We start from the raw sequence: 18,921 nt of genomic DNA on the forward strand, positions 1-18,921 counted from the left end.
AGAAAATATATTTTCAGTAGTTAAATTGTTACACTGTAACATTTTGTACTATATTTCGTACTACATGTGTTGAAAATGGCTAATCAATTCAAATTAAGTAGAATATTATTATTTTACAATGGATATTATGAAGAAAAACTCTTGCACAGTTAAATCTGTAAACGTGCGTAACATTGCAATTTTGTGAACAAAATATTTTCAATTCCAAATGAACTGGAATATGTGATGAGTCTATATGGCAATCTAATGGTTAAAAATATTATGCCATCTTCACTAAAGCCTCACCACAGCTTCCAATTCCATCTCCAGACTTCTCTTCTTAGCTCGGAGCTTGATGATCTCCTCCTGCTCATCACTCTTCTGGTTCTGAAGCTCATGTTTTCTCCTCCTCTCCCATTCAAGCTGTTGCTGGCGCTCCAGCTCCTTCTTGGCTGTCTGAGGAGCATCATAGCACTCAATGGTTAGTACAGTTAGCAATGGTAAGCCTTCATGCTTTTTTTTCAACACAACATGTTTTTTTCATAAATTTTTTAGCTGCAATTAACAATTTCGAGATTGTGAATTGCAGAATTGTAGGTCTCAAAAGTTGTGGTCAAACACAAAAGGGTTTTTTAATGGCCAATGCAGATACCCTCAAAGCAGTGTGGTCGACTGCTAATGTAATGGTAATACGTTTAATACAATTTCTAAAATATAAAATTCTTGACTTTTAAGCAGGCACAGTTATCAGGTAAGAAACAGTTATCACTGTTAAAAAAAGGTAATATTTTGGCCAATTACTCAACCTGTCAAAAATAAACCACCTTACCGCCAGTTTTAAGATCACAGCAAAACATTTGGGGAAGTATGACATTTTGGCTGGAATGTTACAAATGATCAGTGTCAACCTCATCTACGTTTGTTGACATCCTCACCTCTTTTCTCTCCAGCTCTCGGAGTCTCTCCTCCTCTCTTTGTCTCTCCAGCTCTCTCTGTCGCTCTAGTCTCTGCTCCTCCTCACGCTTTCTCTTTAGCTCCAGCTCTTGTGCCTCCCTCTCTCTCCTCTCCTGCTCCTCTCTGGCCTTCTGTGATCTCCTCTCCTCCTCCCTACGCTGCTGCTCCTGCAGGGCTTGTCGACGCTTCTCCAGCTCAGCATTTCCCAGCTCCATATTCTGTTTAAACCTATCCTCAAAAGTTACTGGATAGACAGACACATATTCAAAGCAAAAATGTTAGAGATGCACAACCAATCAAAAGTTTCGATACACAACACATTATTATTACTAACTTGCACATTTTAGAATAACAGTAAAGTCATAAAAACTATGAAATAACATAAATGAAAATATGGGAATTACTTAGTGAAGAGAAATCAAAAACTCACTACTATTCATTAAAGTAGACACTCTTTGCCTAGATTACAACAGTGTTCTCCCAACTAAGGTACATGAGGTACTAACCTGGAATGCTTTTTAAACAATATAATAGGTGTGGGTGAGAAACAAAACAATATTTAAGCCCTTTTTTACTCTAAATCTCCACTTTAACTTTCACTTTCAGATGAAAAATTGAAAGTGGAGATTCAGAGTAAAAAAAGGTCTTAAATTCTGTTTCTCACCCACACCTATTATATCACTTCTGAAGATATAGATTTAAGGACTGGAATCTTATGGATTACTTTTATGTTTCCTTTGTGATTTTTGGAGCTACAAAATGTCTGATCATCATTCACTTTCATTGTATGGACCAATATAGCAGAGATATTCTTCTAAAAATCTTTGTTTGTGTTCTGCTGAAGAAAGAAAATCATACACATCTGGGATGGCATGAGGGTGAGTAAATGATGAGAATTTTCATTTTTGGGTGAACTATATTTTGAAGGATAAAAAAAACATACTGTTTGATTCCCATTTGATGGTCACTTGCTGGTTGAACTTCCCAAATTTAGTTTTGTAAATAAATTCATATTGTGCCAAAAAACTACTTCAAGCATTTAGCCCTTAGATTAAAAGTTTTTTAAGATTAAGAGAAACAAAAATTCAGTCAGGTGTGTCCAACGAGTAATGCATATGGTATTTAAAACTTCCAAACAATGCCATTACAGTTAATAAAGATGAACACTTGTAAGAGCAAAACTATGTGATGACACATCTTAATGGTGAATAATGTCTCGACAATATGTCAGTGTGTGTTTGTATTAATTGTAAACATTATACTAGCTCAGTGGCCCTAAATAGTATGCAGCCATGGTCTGGTTGATGAGCTGTGTTGGGGTGGGACACATTTTTGTAAAAAAAGTGAGTCACAGATGTTTGTACTGTGCATGACAGGTATGGTGTAAAGCCGTACAATTGTTCCTTGATTTCTGCGGAGGCTCAGCTTCATAGAGATCCTCAGCCAGGCCTGCATAGATAGGAGTGGTTCCATTTAAAGAATCACCCATCTTCCCCCTAAAGATTCATAAATGGAAAAAAGGGCATTCGTAAACTAACTTTTAAGTAATTCAGAAAACTTTTTTTCATGACATCACTACAAAAAACAACCAATGTTTTGTATTTGATTTGAAGTTTTCAAGCAGAGACCAGGTTATATACCAGTCAATGGTACCTTAGTGTTGGGGGCACCAAATCTGAAGGGAGCACCAGAGGCAGCGGCTGTCCCATTTTAGCCATGTCTACGAGGTGCATGGCAAGAATAAACTCATCAGCACTCAGTTTGCCATCCTTATTCACATCAGCCAGATTCCTGACAAAAGCATACAAAACAGCTCACAGTAGCACTACTGGTTGTGCTATAAGTAATAAATTTTTTACAATTTGATATAGAGTGGGGTCCAAATGTCTGAGACCACATAAATAAATAAATGTAAACATGGATTTTCTTGCTTCTATTGATGCACACAAGATGTTCTTGATAACATTCACAAATCATGCTGTGAGAACATGGATCATCAGGTTTTGCACAATTCAATTAATGTGCATTGTTCACTCAAACTGTCATGCAAAAAAAGTTATTTCTAAAAAAAGAAAAACCTTGTCTTTTGAACCCCAAAGTGATTTCTTGATAATTTTAGGCCTGTCATAACTTAGTAAATCATATGCATACATTCTTTAAAAACAATCAGCAAATCTGATACAAACTGAAAACTCCTGGAGTATGATATTTGTTTCTAAATATGCTTCATGCAAATATTCAGGGACACCTACCAGATGGTAGCAAGCTGGGTCTGAGTAAGCAATGTTGTAGCCATTGCATTTCTCACTTGAAGGCCTAGAGAAGTAAAATAAAAATTAAAAGAAATATATGGATCCTGAAGACCAGATTCATAAGCACATACAGTATCTCCCTACAGTGTTCTTAAATTCAAAAATCCTTTTCTATGTGCAGCATTAACCAGCTTGGTGATACTTTTTCTGTACTAACACAACTGGTTTGGCTGGAACTGGTCTGTACTCACAATGTCAGTGCCAATTATAGAATTTGCAGACACTAGAAAAATGTCAACACATTACGACACTTTGAAACCACTCGCAAAGAAGAACAAACAACAGTCTCATATTAATGGTGAACAAACAGCTGTACAGACTTTCACAAAATAATCTAAACCTGTAAACTCCATGCCACAATATCTCTTTACCCACTTCCTCATTCTGTAGTAGATGTGTCTTTGTCATGATGCAAGTGATATCAGTCAAGTTCTATGCAGAATCATTCCTTTAGGGATGAGCCTAATGGGCGTGGACTACCATCTTGCTGCACTACTAGCCTTCAGCTAAAGATCCAAAATAAACTCGAAGCTTATGACTTAAAAGGAGGATCACAGTTATCATGGTGTCATTTTGAAAATGTTGTCCTCAGGCAGAGATACCAAATCATTTTATTAATAGTTTCTATCCACAACAGGCAACTATCCATTTACCAGCCAAGCACACTGACTACAATTCATTGCCCTGTGCACACCATAGAACCCAGTTGCGCGCACTACACAACAAAGGGGCATCAAATACAAGATCAATCTCCTCCTCTGAAGCAACGATCCCGAAAGTCTCACACAAACTCACGCACATAACAACGCAAGAGTTGATTCTTGAGATGTCAACAAACAGTTGAAACAATAAATTCACACACACCTCCACAAAAACTCTTTGTAACAGCCTTGCAACATTGTAAAACTTATTAGATTAGTGTCTGACAAATCATCGACTTAAAACATCAAAGGAGACAAGCTTGAGTCTTACAGTGTGTGTTTGGCTTATTTGCCTGTTAATGGTTTAAATCCACAACAATTGTTTTAAGTACCTGTTAGATAACTACTCATCTGCTTGTCTAGGATGTTAAATTGCTGCCTGTATTTGAGTCGTGATGCCTGTGGCACTGCCCAATCAGAGGGGCCAGCCTTAGGAGAGTTGCTGGCCAAAGAGAGGGTGGGGGAGGAGCTTGAACTGAAGACAAGACAAGCACATTGGTCAGTCACTTTTATGTGTGGCATTTACATTCAACTGATTTATTACATACATTAAACTGTATATGTGGAGGTATAGCAGAGGTTTCTGACCTGCTCGAGCCCAGGTCCAGTAGGGATGGGGTCTTGTTGATGGGAGTGGCAGAGAGGCCAAGTGGAGAAGAGGAAAATGAACTTGACAGCGGGAGAGCTGCAGAAAAACACAAACAAACACAACTGAAAAAATAATAAGTGTAGAAAGTGACACACTTTGAAGACTTCCAGAACAGAGTGTACAGCATATTTTGTGAACAAACCCATTATAAGCAGCAGTGGCAACTGTTTTGGATCACCGGTCCTACTCTTGAGATAGTTTTTACAAAAAGATCTGCTCATTATAACGACATACAGCTCACTCCTAAAAGTACAAGCTGAGCTAGTCCTGACACAAGAAGCAGCAGAGGCAGGAAGAACTAACGAGATCAGTATAATTTCACCTCATGCACTGTGCACTCACAGGAGGCTCTTGGCTTTTCACCACATGCAGAACTACACAACATATTTGTGCATCTATACAATTACACTATGTAGCATTCTCTGGAATCTAGGACACCAGAATTCATTCTGAAAATGTATTTCATTGAATCTGTGAGAAGTCACATCATCAAAAAAAACAGATGCTATTTAAAGTTTAAGTTGTCATTCACACAGGATGCATTTTTTGCAACCACTGTCGATTTTCAAATTTGTTTTTGTGTAAGCATGTGCTAGAAGGATGCATTTGACCATTGCATCATGTCTCGCTGGTTTTTTTTTTTTTTTTCAGGGTTTTGCACATGAGCACCTTACTTTTAAGATGATGAAATCAAACTACAAATGGCTTACTTACGGCTGTCATCTAAGCTGGGATAAGAGAAAATATTTTAACATTGAAAAAAATAAACAAAAAAACAATACATTAGCTTTAAATCATCTAAATCATTAAACTAAAATTTGAAGGAAGGTTACATCTGTAATGTCTTTCTACTGTATATACAATAAATACACTTCAGCACTAAAATGAAAAGGAAATGAGAATGGTGAGACAAATAAATTAGTGAAGCTTCATTGGCATTTGTGGATGTGTTGGCATCTCTTACTTGAGGTGAAAGAGATGGGGTTCGGCTGTAGGATGGCAATAGGTCCATTAGGCAGAGCTGGAGTACTGATGGTGGGCATCACTGACAGCCCAGACATCCCTGTGCCCATCATGGGTGTCAGGCCCGGCATGGTGCTCATGTGGGTAAGAATGGGCACATTGGGCATCATGGGTACATTTGGCATTGTTACCATTCCTGCAAAGGCACAAAGACAACTTTAATGGACATTTGTGGATAATTTGACAACAGAGCCTCTGAGAATATAAAAATTGAGTGCTGGAGAGGTTTTACAAATATTGAATTCAGGGGCAACTTACTAATAGGGATATTTCACACAAAAATTACGATTAATCGTTTACCCTCATGTTGTTCTAAACCTGTCTGACATAATTTATTTTGTGGAACACAAGGGTGGTGAGTAGATGATGACAGAACTTTAAATCTTTAGTTATCTTATCAATTCCTCACCCTCAAACCATACCAGATAAGTATGACTTTCTTTCTTCTGCAGAACACAAATGATGATTTTTAGAAGAATATTTCTGCTCTTTAGGTACATACAATGCAAGTGAATGATTACCAAAGATTGAATATCCAAATTTAACATAAAGACAGCATAAAAGTAATACATACAACTCCAGTGGTTAAATCTATATCTTCAGAAGCAATATGATAGATGTGGGTGATAATGTAATTTCTGCGACTAGCGCAGAAAAAATAAACATTGTTTTTAAAACAGCTTTCTGAATATGCCCATTGCCTGCAGTTGTTCAAACAGTCAGATAGCCCCACCCCCAACTCATGCCATTAAGTGCACAGGCAGAGAAAGCAGAGGTAGGCAGGTACATAGCTAGACAGGCAGGTAAGGTCATCAATCATTGCATTTGGGCCAAATGATTGGATGGGCTTTTTACAGACCTGTGACTGCCACAGACAATGGATTGTTTTTTTTTTTGTATCAGAGCACCTAATTTATTGATTTCTGTCAGGATGCAAAGAGTCTTTCAACCAGTATAACAAAAATGCTTCTGGAATAAATTGCATACTCTAGCTTTAAGTCCTTTTTTTCTATAAATCTTCACCTTTGACCAGCACCAACTAGTAGGTGGCAATAAGCACAAAGAAAGCAATAGCCAAAAACAAAAGAGGAAGAATGTGGAAGTGAAAGTGAAGATTTATAGTAATAAAATGACTTAAATATTGACCTGTTTCACACCCACACTATATATTGCTTCAGAAGACATACAGTTGAAGTCAAAGGTTTATATACACTTAGGTCGAAGTCATTAAAACTATTTTAAACATGTCAAAGATTTCATATTAGCAAACTATAGTTTTGGCAAGTCGTTTAGGACATCTACTTTGTGCATGACACAAGCAATTATTTACAGACAGATTGTTTCACTTTTAATTGACTATATCACAATTCCAGTGGGTCAGAAGTTCAAATACACTAGTTAACTGTGCCTTTAAGCAGCTTGGAAAATTCCAGAAAATTATGTTAAACATTTAGGCAATTAGCATCTGATAGGAGGTGTACTGAACTGGAGGTGTACCTGTGGAAGTATTTTAAGGCCTACCTTCAAACTCAGTGCCAAAGAAATCAGCCTCAGAAAAAAAACCTCTCATGAAATTCTTGACCTCCAAAAGTATGGTTCATACTTGGGAGCAATTTTCAAATGCCTGAAGGTACCACATTCATCCGTACAAACAATAGTATGCAAGTATAAACACAATGGGACCACACAGCCATCATACCGCTCAGGTAGGAGACAAATTCAGTCTTCTAGAGTTATGCAATTTGGTGTGAAAAGTGCAAATCAATCCCAGAACAACAGAAAAGGACCTTGTGAGATTCTGGAGGAAACAGGTAGACAATTATTAATATACACAGTAAAACAAGCCCTATATTGACATTATCTGAAAGGCTGCTCAGCAAGGAAGAAGCCACTGCTTCAAAAACACCATAAAAAGCCAGACTACAGTTTTACAAGTTCACATGGTGACAAATATCTTACTTTTTGGTAAAATGTCCTCTGGTCTGATGAAATAAATATGTAACTGTTTGGCCATAATGATCATTGTTATGTTTGGAGGAAAAAGGTGAGGCTTGCAAGCCAAAGAACACCATCCCAACAGCGAAAAATGGGAGTGGTACTTCACAAAATAGATGGCATCATAAAGAAGGAAAATTATGTGGATATATTGAAGCAACATCTTAAGACATCAGCCAGGAAGTCAAAGCTCATCACAGGGCCTGGGTAGCTCAGCGAGAGAAGACGCTGTCTGCCACTCCTGGAGTCGCAAGTTTGAATCCAGGGCATGCGGAGTGACTCCAGCCAGGTTTCCTATGCAACCAAATTGGCCCGGTTGCTAGGGAGGTTAGAGTCACATAGGGTAACCTCTTCGGTCACTATAATGTGGCTCCTGCTCTTGATGGGGCACGTGGGGAGTTGTGTGTGGATGCCATGGGGAATAGCGTGAAGCTTCCACACGCGCTATGTCAGATGCACTGATTGACTGTCTCAGACGTGGAGGCAACTAAGATTCGTCCTCCGCCATCTGGATTGAGGCAAGTCACTACGCACCATGAGGACTTACAGCGCATTGGGATTTAGGTATTCCAAATTGGGGAGAAGATTAGAAAAAAGGAAAACAAATTCAAGGTATTGGCGTGGCCATCACAAAGCCCTGACCTCAATCTGATAGAACATTTGTGGGCAGAACTGAAAAAGCATGTGTAAGCAAGGAGGCCTACAAACCTGACTCCGTTTCATCAGTTCTGTCTGGAGGAATGGACCAAAATTCCAGCAACTTATTGTGAGAAGCTTGTGGAAGGCTCCCCAAAATGTTTGACCCAAGAATTTTAAGGCAATGTTACCAAATACTAACAAAGTTAGTCTGACCCACTGGGAATATGATGAAAAAAAGCTGAAATAAATAATTCTCTCTACTATTATTCTGACATTTCACATTCTTAAAATAAATTAGTGATCTTAACTGACCTAAGACAGGGAATGTTTTTTACAATTAAATGTCAGGAATTGTGAAAAACTGAGTTTAAATGTATTTGGCTAAGGTGTAAGCAAACTTTTGACTTAAAATGTAGATTTAACCACTGGAGTTGCATTAATTACTTTTATGCTGTCTTTATGTGAATTTTGGAGATTCAAACTTCTGGTTACCATCCACTTGCATTGTATGGACCAATAGAGCTGAGATATTCTTCTAAAAATCTGCTTAAGAAGAAAGTCATACACATCTGGGATGGCATGAGAGTGAGTAAATGATGAGAGAATTTTCATTTTTGGTTGAACTATCCCTTTAATAAGACCTTTCTCTGTTGCACACATTAAAGGTCATGGTTATTGCCATCTGTTCCACATTAAAATTAAACTGCAGCGCGTGGCAGTCAAGCTGTGCACCTGCTGCCAACCTACATAACCAGGGTGTGGCTCAATGTGTATTGAGGTTTTCCCAGCAAATGAGGAAGTATCTTAAAGGGCAACATTCTACACTTTTGAAGCATTTGTTTTTCCCTAAAGCACACATTTGAATGTTAGCCAGGTTTCTTCATAATTCAGTTTTACATTATACATTTTCTACCCTCTCTGACCTGTAGCATAGAACATGTTGGTTTTGCTACTGTACTTTTAAGACATAAACTAACTTCTACATATATGACCTCTGTTATGATTGGCTACCCTCCACCTTACAATGCAGCACACTCTCATGCAACAGAACAGGCCAAGTTGCTGAACAATGAATATTGATGCGTGAAAAGCATTGACATGACTGTGGGAAGTCATCTGTTCATGTGCTTATGGTTCAAAAATCAATACAGTGGTGGTTTTTAAATGACACATTTTTGCAGCAGAGTTTCTAGAAATGGTCTAAGAGGACTGTAGTGGTAGCTTTACGTTGTGAACATTAATGTGTACTACATAGTAGATCAATATCTTATTTCAAAAGAGCAAGTTAAATCCTGTTTTTCATGATCATGTCCCCTTTAACATAGCAAAATATGCATTCCATTTTGTGATACTAGTGATCATCAGTAAAAAGTAAATTATCACATTTGTTCACCCTACATAATTCACCTGTAAATACAATTAGATAGAAATTAACATTTTGTCACAATGCAAAAGCAACCCTGTGTGATAATACCCAAAGTTTTTTACTTGTTACTGTGCAGGCTGGCTGTATACCGAGAGGTGCTGCTGGCATAGTGGGAGCTGGCACAGGTGGCTGCTTCATAATGATGGGCAGAGATGTAGGAAGAATCTGTCCCTGCAGTTTCATCTTGATCAGCTTCATGGCTATAGAAAACTCCAGCCGGTCCATCTTACCATCTTTATTCATATCAGCCAGAGCCCTACCCCACATACAAACAAACAAACAAGCCATTAGAGCAAGACTTCTCCATCTAGATATCAGTTTTATGTTTTACAGTTTGTGCATCATCTGGTTCTCACCAGATCGCAGCTAGCACCGGCCGGGGGAGCCCAGACTGCATGAAGAAGTTTCGTGCATTCTCTCCTATCCAAAGAATAAGAGAGAGAATGAAACTTGGACATTAAAGAGTGAATTGGACATTAAAAAGCACTCAGTCCTCAGAGTGAAATTTATTCCCCCACAAAAGTGCTAATTTATGTACACACATTACTGTAAACATCACAAAACATTAACGCCTATGAAAGAGGCAATTATAGTGTTCTCTATTTGTTTGGTCATGTTTTTACACAAAAGGGAAATTGAATAGGTGAGGAATGATGAAAAGGTCTTAAGACAAGATCCATTTTACCTACAAGCATTTGTCTACAAGCAAGTGTTCCCTAGTACATACCTGTAACAAAACCCTGCACTGGGGAGAGGGTGTCAAACTTCTGATCATGTTTGTCCCTCTCCTCTGGGGTTATAGCCCAAATACTCAAACCACCTTAAAAAGGAAAGGGGGGCAGAAAGAGAACAAGGGATTAGAAAGAGAAAAGGGAATTACAATAATGAGGCAAATCAGAACCGCCTTGATGTAAATAACAGATTCAGCTTTTCACTTTAGATTATGCACACTTGTATCATCCCATTCATTAATCAAAACTATTAATCTAGACTGCTCAAAGCAACACTGGGCAGAATATACTTCCAGGTTCAATGCATAAATTGACTGCAATGCCAGTAGTTTAGAAGAGTATAATAATTAACAATCAATCAAACTTTAAAACAACTATTTAAAAATTCAGAACACGTAAAGTCCCTTAAACCAATTATAGCTTGGTTTCCACCCACCATTCAACTGTAAGCATATAAACACTGAGAAATGCAATGCAAAATATCTATCGAATTAAAGTCAGTTATGGTCAACTAAATCAATAAAGAGTGACATGTCGGTGTGACAAATTAGCTGCTGACAGCCAGAAATCAAGAGCAGACGGCACAGCCATTGGTGTGTGAACATGCTGCAGTGTGTGAGAGAGCAGTTTAGCTCCAGCTATACCAATGCACACTCGGAGATGATAAATAGGAAAAATGTTCTACTGCCATTATGAGGCTAAAGGTCCTCTATGTATGCACACACAAGTCTTTCGGTTTGGACACGTGTGCGTACACACACACACACACACACACACACACACACACACACACACACACACACACACACAAATATAAAGCAGAGCTCTTACCATTCATGGCTGCAGGTGGCAGGGATATGAGGAGAGCGGTCTTGATCCCCTCGTCTCAGCTGGCTTGATCAGTCATCTGCACCACACACACACACAAAAGGAGAAATGTCCACCCATTAATAATGCAGGCAGGGAAGTGCAGGGCTGCAGCTATCTCATCCTGCATTCTCACAGCAAAAGAGAGAGAGAGGAAGGAGCGAGGGAAATCCAAATTCCCCATACAAATGTTTTCAATGGAATAATCCTCTATGTACAATATCTTCTATAAACAAATAAGCTTTTATTACAAAGTTATGACTGATTGCATCTCTTTCCTTCTCCTAATGACATTAGAAACTGATTTCAAAGCATTCACTAAGACCTCAGCTTTGAAAAAAAATAAAAATCCAAACTAGAGCCAGAGAGGCTGTACAAATCTTATTAAACCATATAAATCATAATTTATAATTTCTCATAGAGGGGCCACTGTTTCTTATATAGGGGATTTCTCAGGCTACATCCACATTAATCTGTAATGAGTTTTCAAAAGTCATTGTTTCCCAAAGAAATGTGGTAATCGAGAACAATTTAAAAATGTAGCAATATCAATGCATTTTCAAAATAAACCTGATTAATGTGGACATGGCATGAGAGACGAATAATCAAGAAATCACAAGAATTATTCAGGTTATAGCAAAGAAACTCAAGGAAAGGATTACTGAATACATGCTGTAAAATGTAATTTGTAACGTATTCCGTTAGATTACTCAAGGTCAGTAACGTATTCTAAATAACTGGATTACATTTTCAGCACTGGTAGATTTTTTCACTAGTTTTGACTATAAAAACTCTGCCAGTACAGTAGACAAACTACACATGTTAAAAATGCATTCTCTGAAAACCCTAAAAATCTTATGCAGTGTTGTTTCTAAAACAAGATCAAATTTATCTTGTTTTAAGGATTTTTAGATATTTTTTACAAGAATACGAAATTTGCCCTAATATCAAAAGGTCTTACTAGAAAAAAGAAATTATTATCTAACGTGAATTTTCTTGATAAAAAAATATGATCTTGCGTAAAATGGATAGAAATAGCATTTTAGCTTAGCGTAAAGCTGACAATTTTCACAAGGTTTATTTCTATTTCTTCTGGTCAAAACTTCTCTGTCTGCTCGTATGAATGTAACACATCATAAGAAAGTATTTCACCACTGTTCAAAAGCACTTTGGATTGCATAATTTACATATATAAATGTTTTCCATCTGAAAGGACTAAATATTAAATAAAACAAATGACAATAAAATGCAAAGTAATCTCTTCAGTAATCAAAATACTTTTTGAATGTAACTGTATTCTAATTTCCAATGATTTAAATTGTAACTGTAGTGGAATACAGTTATTTATATTTAGTATTTTAAATATGTAATCCTGTTACATGTATTTTGTTACTCCCCTACCCTGGCTATATGCGGTGCATAAAGGTGACAGTTCAAAACAATATATCTAATCACCATACAGACAAGTTACATACAGGAGGTTTTTGCACGAACTTTGCACAAGTTCGTTTGTACATATTGAACATATTTTTTTGAAAAGATTCAACTCAATATGTTGCCAAAGTCCGCCATGACAGTTGTTGATTGAAAATCAGCTCTAGCACCCCTTGCGGCAATGCTGAGAATACAGTGCGTACTTGCGTTGTGTTATGAATTGAGCGCTGACACATTTTAAAATGCAACGACGCGTGAGAAACTCTGGGCTCCAGGCTTAAACAGCTCGCTGTGCAGCTGGATCCTGGACTTCTTGTCAGGCAGACACCAGGTGGTAAGAATGGACAGCAACATCTCATCACAGACCCTCAACACTGGAGCCACACAGGGCTGTGTTCTCAGCCCACTCCTGTATTCATTGTACACACATGACTGTGTGGCGACACATAGCTCCAAAGCCATCATTACGTTTTCGGATGACACGACTGTGGTAGATCTGATCACTGACAATGATGAAACGCTGGTGTCAGGAGCACAACCTCTCCCTCAATGTCAGTACGACCAAGGAGCTTGCAGTGTCCACATCACTGAGGAACTCACATGGTCCGCCCACACTGAGGCCATTGTGAAGAAGGCTCACCAGTGAATCTTCTTCCTGAGATGGCGGAGGAAGTTTGGAATGAACTACCACATCCTCACATGGTTCTATACCAGCACTGTAGAGAGCATCCTGACTGGCTGCATCTCTGCCTGGTACGGCAACAGCATTGCCATCAACCACAAAGCCCTGCAAAGGGTGGTGTGAACTGCCAGACACATCATCAGGGGTAAGCTTCCCTCCCTCCAGGACATCTATACCAGGCGGTGTGTGAAAAAAGCTTGGAGGATCTTCAGAGACTCCAGCCACCCGAGCCATGGGCTGCTCTCACTGCTACCATCAGGTAGGCAACATCGCAGCATCAGGACACGCAGCAGCCGACTTCATGACAGCTTCTTCCCCCAAGTAATCAGACTTTTGAACTCTCGATCGATCACAATACATATATCTGCACCGCATTTTATTAGCCTAAGACTGGACTCACATTTTATACTTCTTTTAATAACACACTGGCAACTGACTATCAACCAAAATTGTTGTATACTGTCTTCTTATTTTGTATATTATAATTGTTTTTGTATACAGTCTTCTTATTTTGTGTATACTGTATATTATTAGGTGTATACTGTGTTATGTGTAAATCAGATGTTTATTGTAATTGTCATACTGCTAGTTTGCTTGGAACCGCACCAAAGACTTTCACCCACTGTTGCACTTGTGTATATGGTTGAGTAACTATAAAAGGAATTTGATTTAAAAAGTAATTTACTGCTATTAATGAGTGATGTCACCAAAATCACCCATGATGCAATGCATAATATTACAGTTAAATATTGTTCCCTTTACAAAAGGCTTCACTTTGATGTTGCGCTGCTAAGCGCTATGGGGAACAGCTTTCGCTGTGAGCCGAGCTGAAATAATGTGTGGAACACGTCAATGAACATTGACCGGAACTTATAGCCTCGGTTGATGTAATCATTAGATACACCTGAGGCCAGGCTATAAATGTATACGTCACCAGGTGTCGTCAGAAACTCTTTTTTCTGTGTGTTTCACACACCCTGTCAAAACTTTCTTTCCTCTGTTAGGAGATAGAATCAGTTAGGCAGTGTGCAGTGAATGTTGTTCTATTTTTCTCTTCTGTTTAGAAAATATTATATATATATTTAAAAAAAAAAAAAGAGAGAATGACTGAAAGCAAACGGTGCGTGTTCCTCTCTTCTCGCTCTATAGCTGAAGACTGCACACATCAGTTTTTGCTGTTTGTTTGGGAGCACGCTGCTCTCGCGTTGCAGCAGGGCGGGTGCGAGCACTGCGATTTGCTTTAACAGGCAGTGTGCGTCGTGCTCGCCTCGCTTGCTTCCGGGAGTCAGCACTCACGAAAAGATCGTTCGTGGGGCTCGTGCATGGATTTGGCTGAGGAGCAAGAGACGGGTTGATCCCTTTCTCACTCTCTCCCCAAACCCAGCTGGTCCTTCACATGATCTCGGCTGCGTCCGACGCTTCTTCGGATCATGAGGTGGATCGCAATTCTCTTCCCACCTCCGAGCTTTCGTCCGCGATAAAAAAATATACGGAGGAATTGCTCGATGTTGTTACTCGTGCGGTTGCCAGATTGGACTGGCCACGCAAAAAGAGACACCAAACGCTCCAAATTAGGGGATAGATTTTATCTTCCAGTCTAAGAAAGGGAACGCCTCATGGGTCCCTTCCTTTCTTTGATAACCTCCATGAAGAGCTTTTCTCTCATGGAGAACCCCTAAAAAAAAAAAAAATAAATAAATAAATAAATAAATAAATATATATATATATATATATATATATATATATATATATATATATATATATATATATATATATATATATATATATATATATATATTTTCTTCCCGTGTTCACATACCCTCGACGCCATTATATTCGACTATCGTGGGTGCTGAGGCACGGGGTATTCAGTGATGCCGCCGGTCGAAGAGACGCTTGAGGGCTATCTCTCGCCGGCTCGGCATCGCCACTTAAGAAGCCCTCTCTCGCTCAAAGCCTTGTAGGACAACCTCCACTTTAGTGGGAAGGGCTTATCAAGCAGCAGGTCAGGCTGGTGCTGCTCTGCACACTATGCTGTTTTTCAGGCGTACCAGGCTGACCTCCTGGACGACCTGAGTGTGGGTTCTGCGCTTGACAAGCAAGCCTCAGACCCACCTCGGTCCTGACTGAAGGGAGGCTCAAAAGCAAAGCGTGGCGAGTCGTGCTCCTCCTCCCAGGGATTGGGGACAGTCTCGCCGCCTCGCCAGCCTCAAGCAAGACCTCAGGACTATAAATTCTAGTAAGAGAAAACCCTGATGGTCTTGCGCCTAGATTAGGGGTAGCTCCCTCGGGACGGGCGCTGCTTCACTTCACCCCTCCCAGTACCCCTCGAGCCCCTCCATTCCCGCCACCTCTTGGTGTTTCGGGTTGCAGAGGCTTCGTCAAAATCGGGTGTTTTCGCTGTTCCTGCATTTTATTCAGGACGTGAAACACCGACAACCCCTCAACAGGAAGTGTTAAAATATAATACCCATCTCAGAGATCCTGGCAGCGTGGAAACTTCTGCCGGATATATTCTTTTCTGTGGGTCTTATAAGGGCGCCAGGATTTAATTCTCTCGCGCTTTTCCGTGTTTCAACGGCGTGTTCTCACTACCAGTAACCGGATTTCTTTTTGTAAAAACAAAAAAAACTCAATCTCCTGGTTAAAAGGGGCCATGGTATGTGTTCCCCTTCCAGAGAGAGAGAGTTAGGTTATTACACTAAATACTTCCCGCTTCCCATGGAGGGTGAGGGGTGGCGTCTGGCTTAGATCTTAAAGCTTGAACTACCCGTGGGTGTTCAAGTCCAAGATGATGCCTGTCAAGACGGTCGTGTCTCAAGCCCTACAACTCGCTTGGCTGGTCACCATCGATCTTATGACGCACTTCTATACTTCATTTAGAAGTTCTGCCACAACATGGAAAGTTCCTGAGGTTCACTTCGGGGCTAAGTCTTCCAGGGTCAGGTTCTTTCACTCAGCCTAGCCCTTTTACCCGGCCATTCACAATGCATGATGTAGCGCTGGCTCCTTGCGACTCGGGGCATCTGCATTCTGAATTACGTAGATCGACTGGCTGAACCTAGCGCAGTTCCAGGAACTGGCAGTTCAGCACAGGGACATCGCCTTAGCTCATCTGTTTCTCTGGGATTGAGGCTCAACGCCAAGAAAAGCGCCCTCTCTCCCACTCAGAACACTGTCTATCGGGCATCGTATGGAGTTCAATCTCAACGCGGGCACAACTGTCTCCCGCTAGGATTGAGTCCATTCAGATCACCCTGAGCAAAGTCAGGCTAGGTCAAGGTTGCACTGTTATCAGTACCAACGATTTCCAGGTCTCAGGGCTTAACGCGCCCACGGTGATCCCTCTGGACCTTCTGCTCATGAGACCGCTTTTGTTGTGGCCAAAAGCCAGGGATTTCTTCCAAGGGCCAAAACCCCTGGGCTAAATAGGGTTACGCGCCTCAGGCTTCGCTCCCTTCCTATGTGGTTCAGACCCCGGTTTTCTGCCTTGGGTCCCACTCTAGGTGCGCCTTGTTGTCGCAGACTGCTAATCGACAGACGCCTCCCTGATGGGCGGGGTAGCGGCCTTAAGTGGTCGCCCAGCTTAAGGGGATAGGAGGGTCATCAGCTCGGTTGTCACAGTCTCTGTCTCGGGTTGATGGCTGTATTTCTGGCCCTGAAATACCTCCTCCTGAGGCTGCCATGTCTTGGTGCGGGTGGACAATACAGCGGTAGCCTCTTACATAAATCTTCAAGGAGACCCACGTTCTTGTCAGCTGTATTTCTGACACGCCGGATTCTCCTTAGGGCCCAGGGTAAGTTCCTGTCACTCAGGTCAGTTATATCCCTGGATGCCCGTGATACTGGAGCAGATTTACGGTCCAGACAGGAAATACCAACGGGGAGTTAAGAACTCCACCCTAAGGTAGTAGTTGCCCAGAGTTCGCCAGCAAGGGTTTTTGCCTCTTACTGATAGCACCGGCTGGCCAAACAGGGCTTGGTTCTCGGAGCTAATCTCTTCCTCGACGGCTCAGCCTTGGGCGATTCGAACAGGAAGGATCTTCTATCTCAGGCACAGGGCAATATTTCATCCCTGCCCCAAATTGTGGAGTCTTTCATGTTTGGCCCCTAAGGGTACCAACTGAGGGACACAGGGCTCTCTCCTGAGGTTATCGAGACCTTTTTAAATGCCGGGCTTTTTCCACTTGGAACAAGTTTGGGTGAGATCTTAGGGCAGAAGAGGACCTCTTCGCCTCTATGAATAGCGCAATGTCTCCTCTACTTCTCCCTGAAATCACCCAGCCCCCTTGGGTCTGGACGTTAAGACACATACATGACCCAGAATGCGTCTGTATGTGTTTCTCTCCCGGTTTCTCTGCTCCCGGAGTCTTGGCAATGTTCACCAGCAAGGGTCTTGCCTCCTAATAATGAGCTGCGCTGGCCGAACAGGATATGTTTCTCGGAGTTAATTCCTCTCCTCGACGGCTCGCCTTGGGCGATTCCAAACAGGGAGGACCTTCTCATCCTTGAGGTCACAGAGAGCATTTCAAGTGCTAGGGCTCCCTCCACTTGGAACTGATCTGGGTAGATTTTACAGGGCAGAAGAGGACCTCTTCGCCTCTGTTGATAGCGCAATGTCTCCTCTACTTCTCCCCGAGTCGCCCAGTCCCCCCCCTCCCCCTCGGGAGGGGCTGAACGTAGAAACGCAAATGCGCCTGCATGCGTTTCCTTCTGCTAAAGTTCTTATTACAGAACCAGCTAACTGCCAGTTTGCTTCAGTTCTGGATTTTCTGTAGAAAGAACTGTCAGCGGGCACTTGCCTCGCCACTGCCAGGCTGTATTTGGCCACTGCGGTTTGCCACGGCTTGGTGGGCGGGTGCCCTCAAAGAGGCATCCTCATTATTGCCCGGCCTCACGAGGCGCGCAGTCAAGCTTCGCCAGTAGGTTTCAGGGTGCACTCTACCAGAGGGCACTCCTCCTCTAAAACCTTGGCTAGAGGTCTCCCTCTGCAGCAAGTTTGTGATGCGCAGGTTGTCCTCTCCGCACACATTCATTAGATTTTTATAGTTTGGATGTTTTGCCACTCGGGCTCTTATGCCCTTGAGCTCGACATCTCAAGCTCATGTCTGGACAAGTTTGTGATGCGGCAGGCTGATCCTCTCCGCCACATTCATCAGTTTTCATGACAAGTTTGTGTTGCGATAGGGTTCTCTTCGCACACATTCATCGAACTTTATGGGCTAGATGCTTTGCTACTCCGGACTCTTATGTCCTTGAGTCGACATCTCAGCCCATGCCTAAACAAGTTTGTGATGCGCAGGTTGTCCTCGCCGCACACATTCATTGGACTTTTTAGTTTGGATGTTCTGCACTCCGGGCCCTCATGCCCTTGAGTCGACATCTCAGCTCATGCCTGAACAAGTTTGTGATGCGGCAGGCTGGTCCTCTCCACACACATTCATCAAAATTGAATGGTTTAGATGTTTATGCTACTCTGGGCTCTTATGCCCTTGAGTCGACATCTCAAGCTCATGTCTGAGACCTCTC

General features: G+C 41.1%; 1 protein-coding gene across 2 annotated transcripts in view; it reads right to left on the reverse strand.

The window, feature by feature from the left end:
• The window catches only part of LOC127662135 (intersectin-2-like), a 54,253-nt gene that overhangs the window by 24,764 nt on the left and 10,568 nt on the right, over positions 1-18,921 (reverse strand). The window contains exons 2-13 of one of the 2 annotated variants that reach the window (XM_052153172.1): positions 11,241-11,316; positions 10,406-10,498; positions 10,035-10,098; positions 9,768-9,934; positions 5,560-5,754; positions 4,535-4,631; positions 4,279-4,421; positions 3,186-3,249; positions 2,587-2,724; positions 2,329-2,429; positions 915-1,177; positions 286-435 (exon numbers count right to left, since the gene is read on the reverse strand). In XM_052153172.1, the coding sequence (XP_052009132.1) occupies positions 286-435; positions 915-1,177; positions 2,329-2,429; positions 2,587-2,724; positions 3,186-3,249; positions 4,279-4,421; positions 4,535-4,631; positions 5,560-5,754; positions 9,768-9,934; positions 10,035-10,098; positions 10,406-10,498; positions 11,241-11,247 (1,482 nt within the window). In that variant the 5' untranslated portion in view covers positions 11,248-11,316. Of the gene's footprint in view, positions 1-285; positions 436-914; positions 1,178-2,328; positions 2,430-2,586; positions 2,725-3,185; positions 3,250-4,278; positions 4,422-4,534; positions 4,632-5,559; positions 5,755-9,740; positions 9,935-10,034; positions 10,099-10,405; positions 10,499-11,240; positions 11,317-18,921 lie in introns of both variants that reach the window. The other variant, XM_052153171.1, reaches the window with a different exon arrangement.

The sequence above is a fragment of the Xyrauchen texanus genome, chromosome 22 (assembly GCF_025860055.1).
Source record: "Xyrauchen texanus isolate HMW12.3.18 chromosome 22, RBS_HiC_50CHRs, whole genome shotgun sequence".
NCBI classification, from domain to species: domain Eukaryota; kingdom Metazoa; phylum Chordata; class Actinopteri; order Cypriniformes; family Catostomidae; genus Xyrauchen; species Xyrauchen texanus.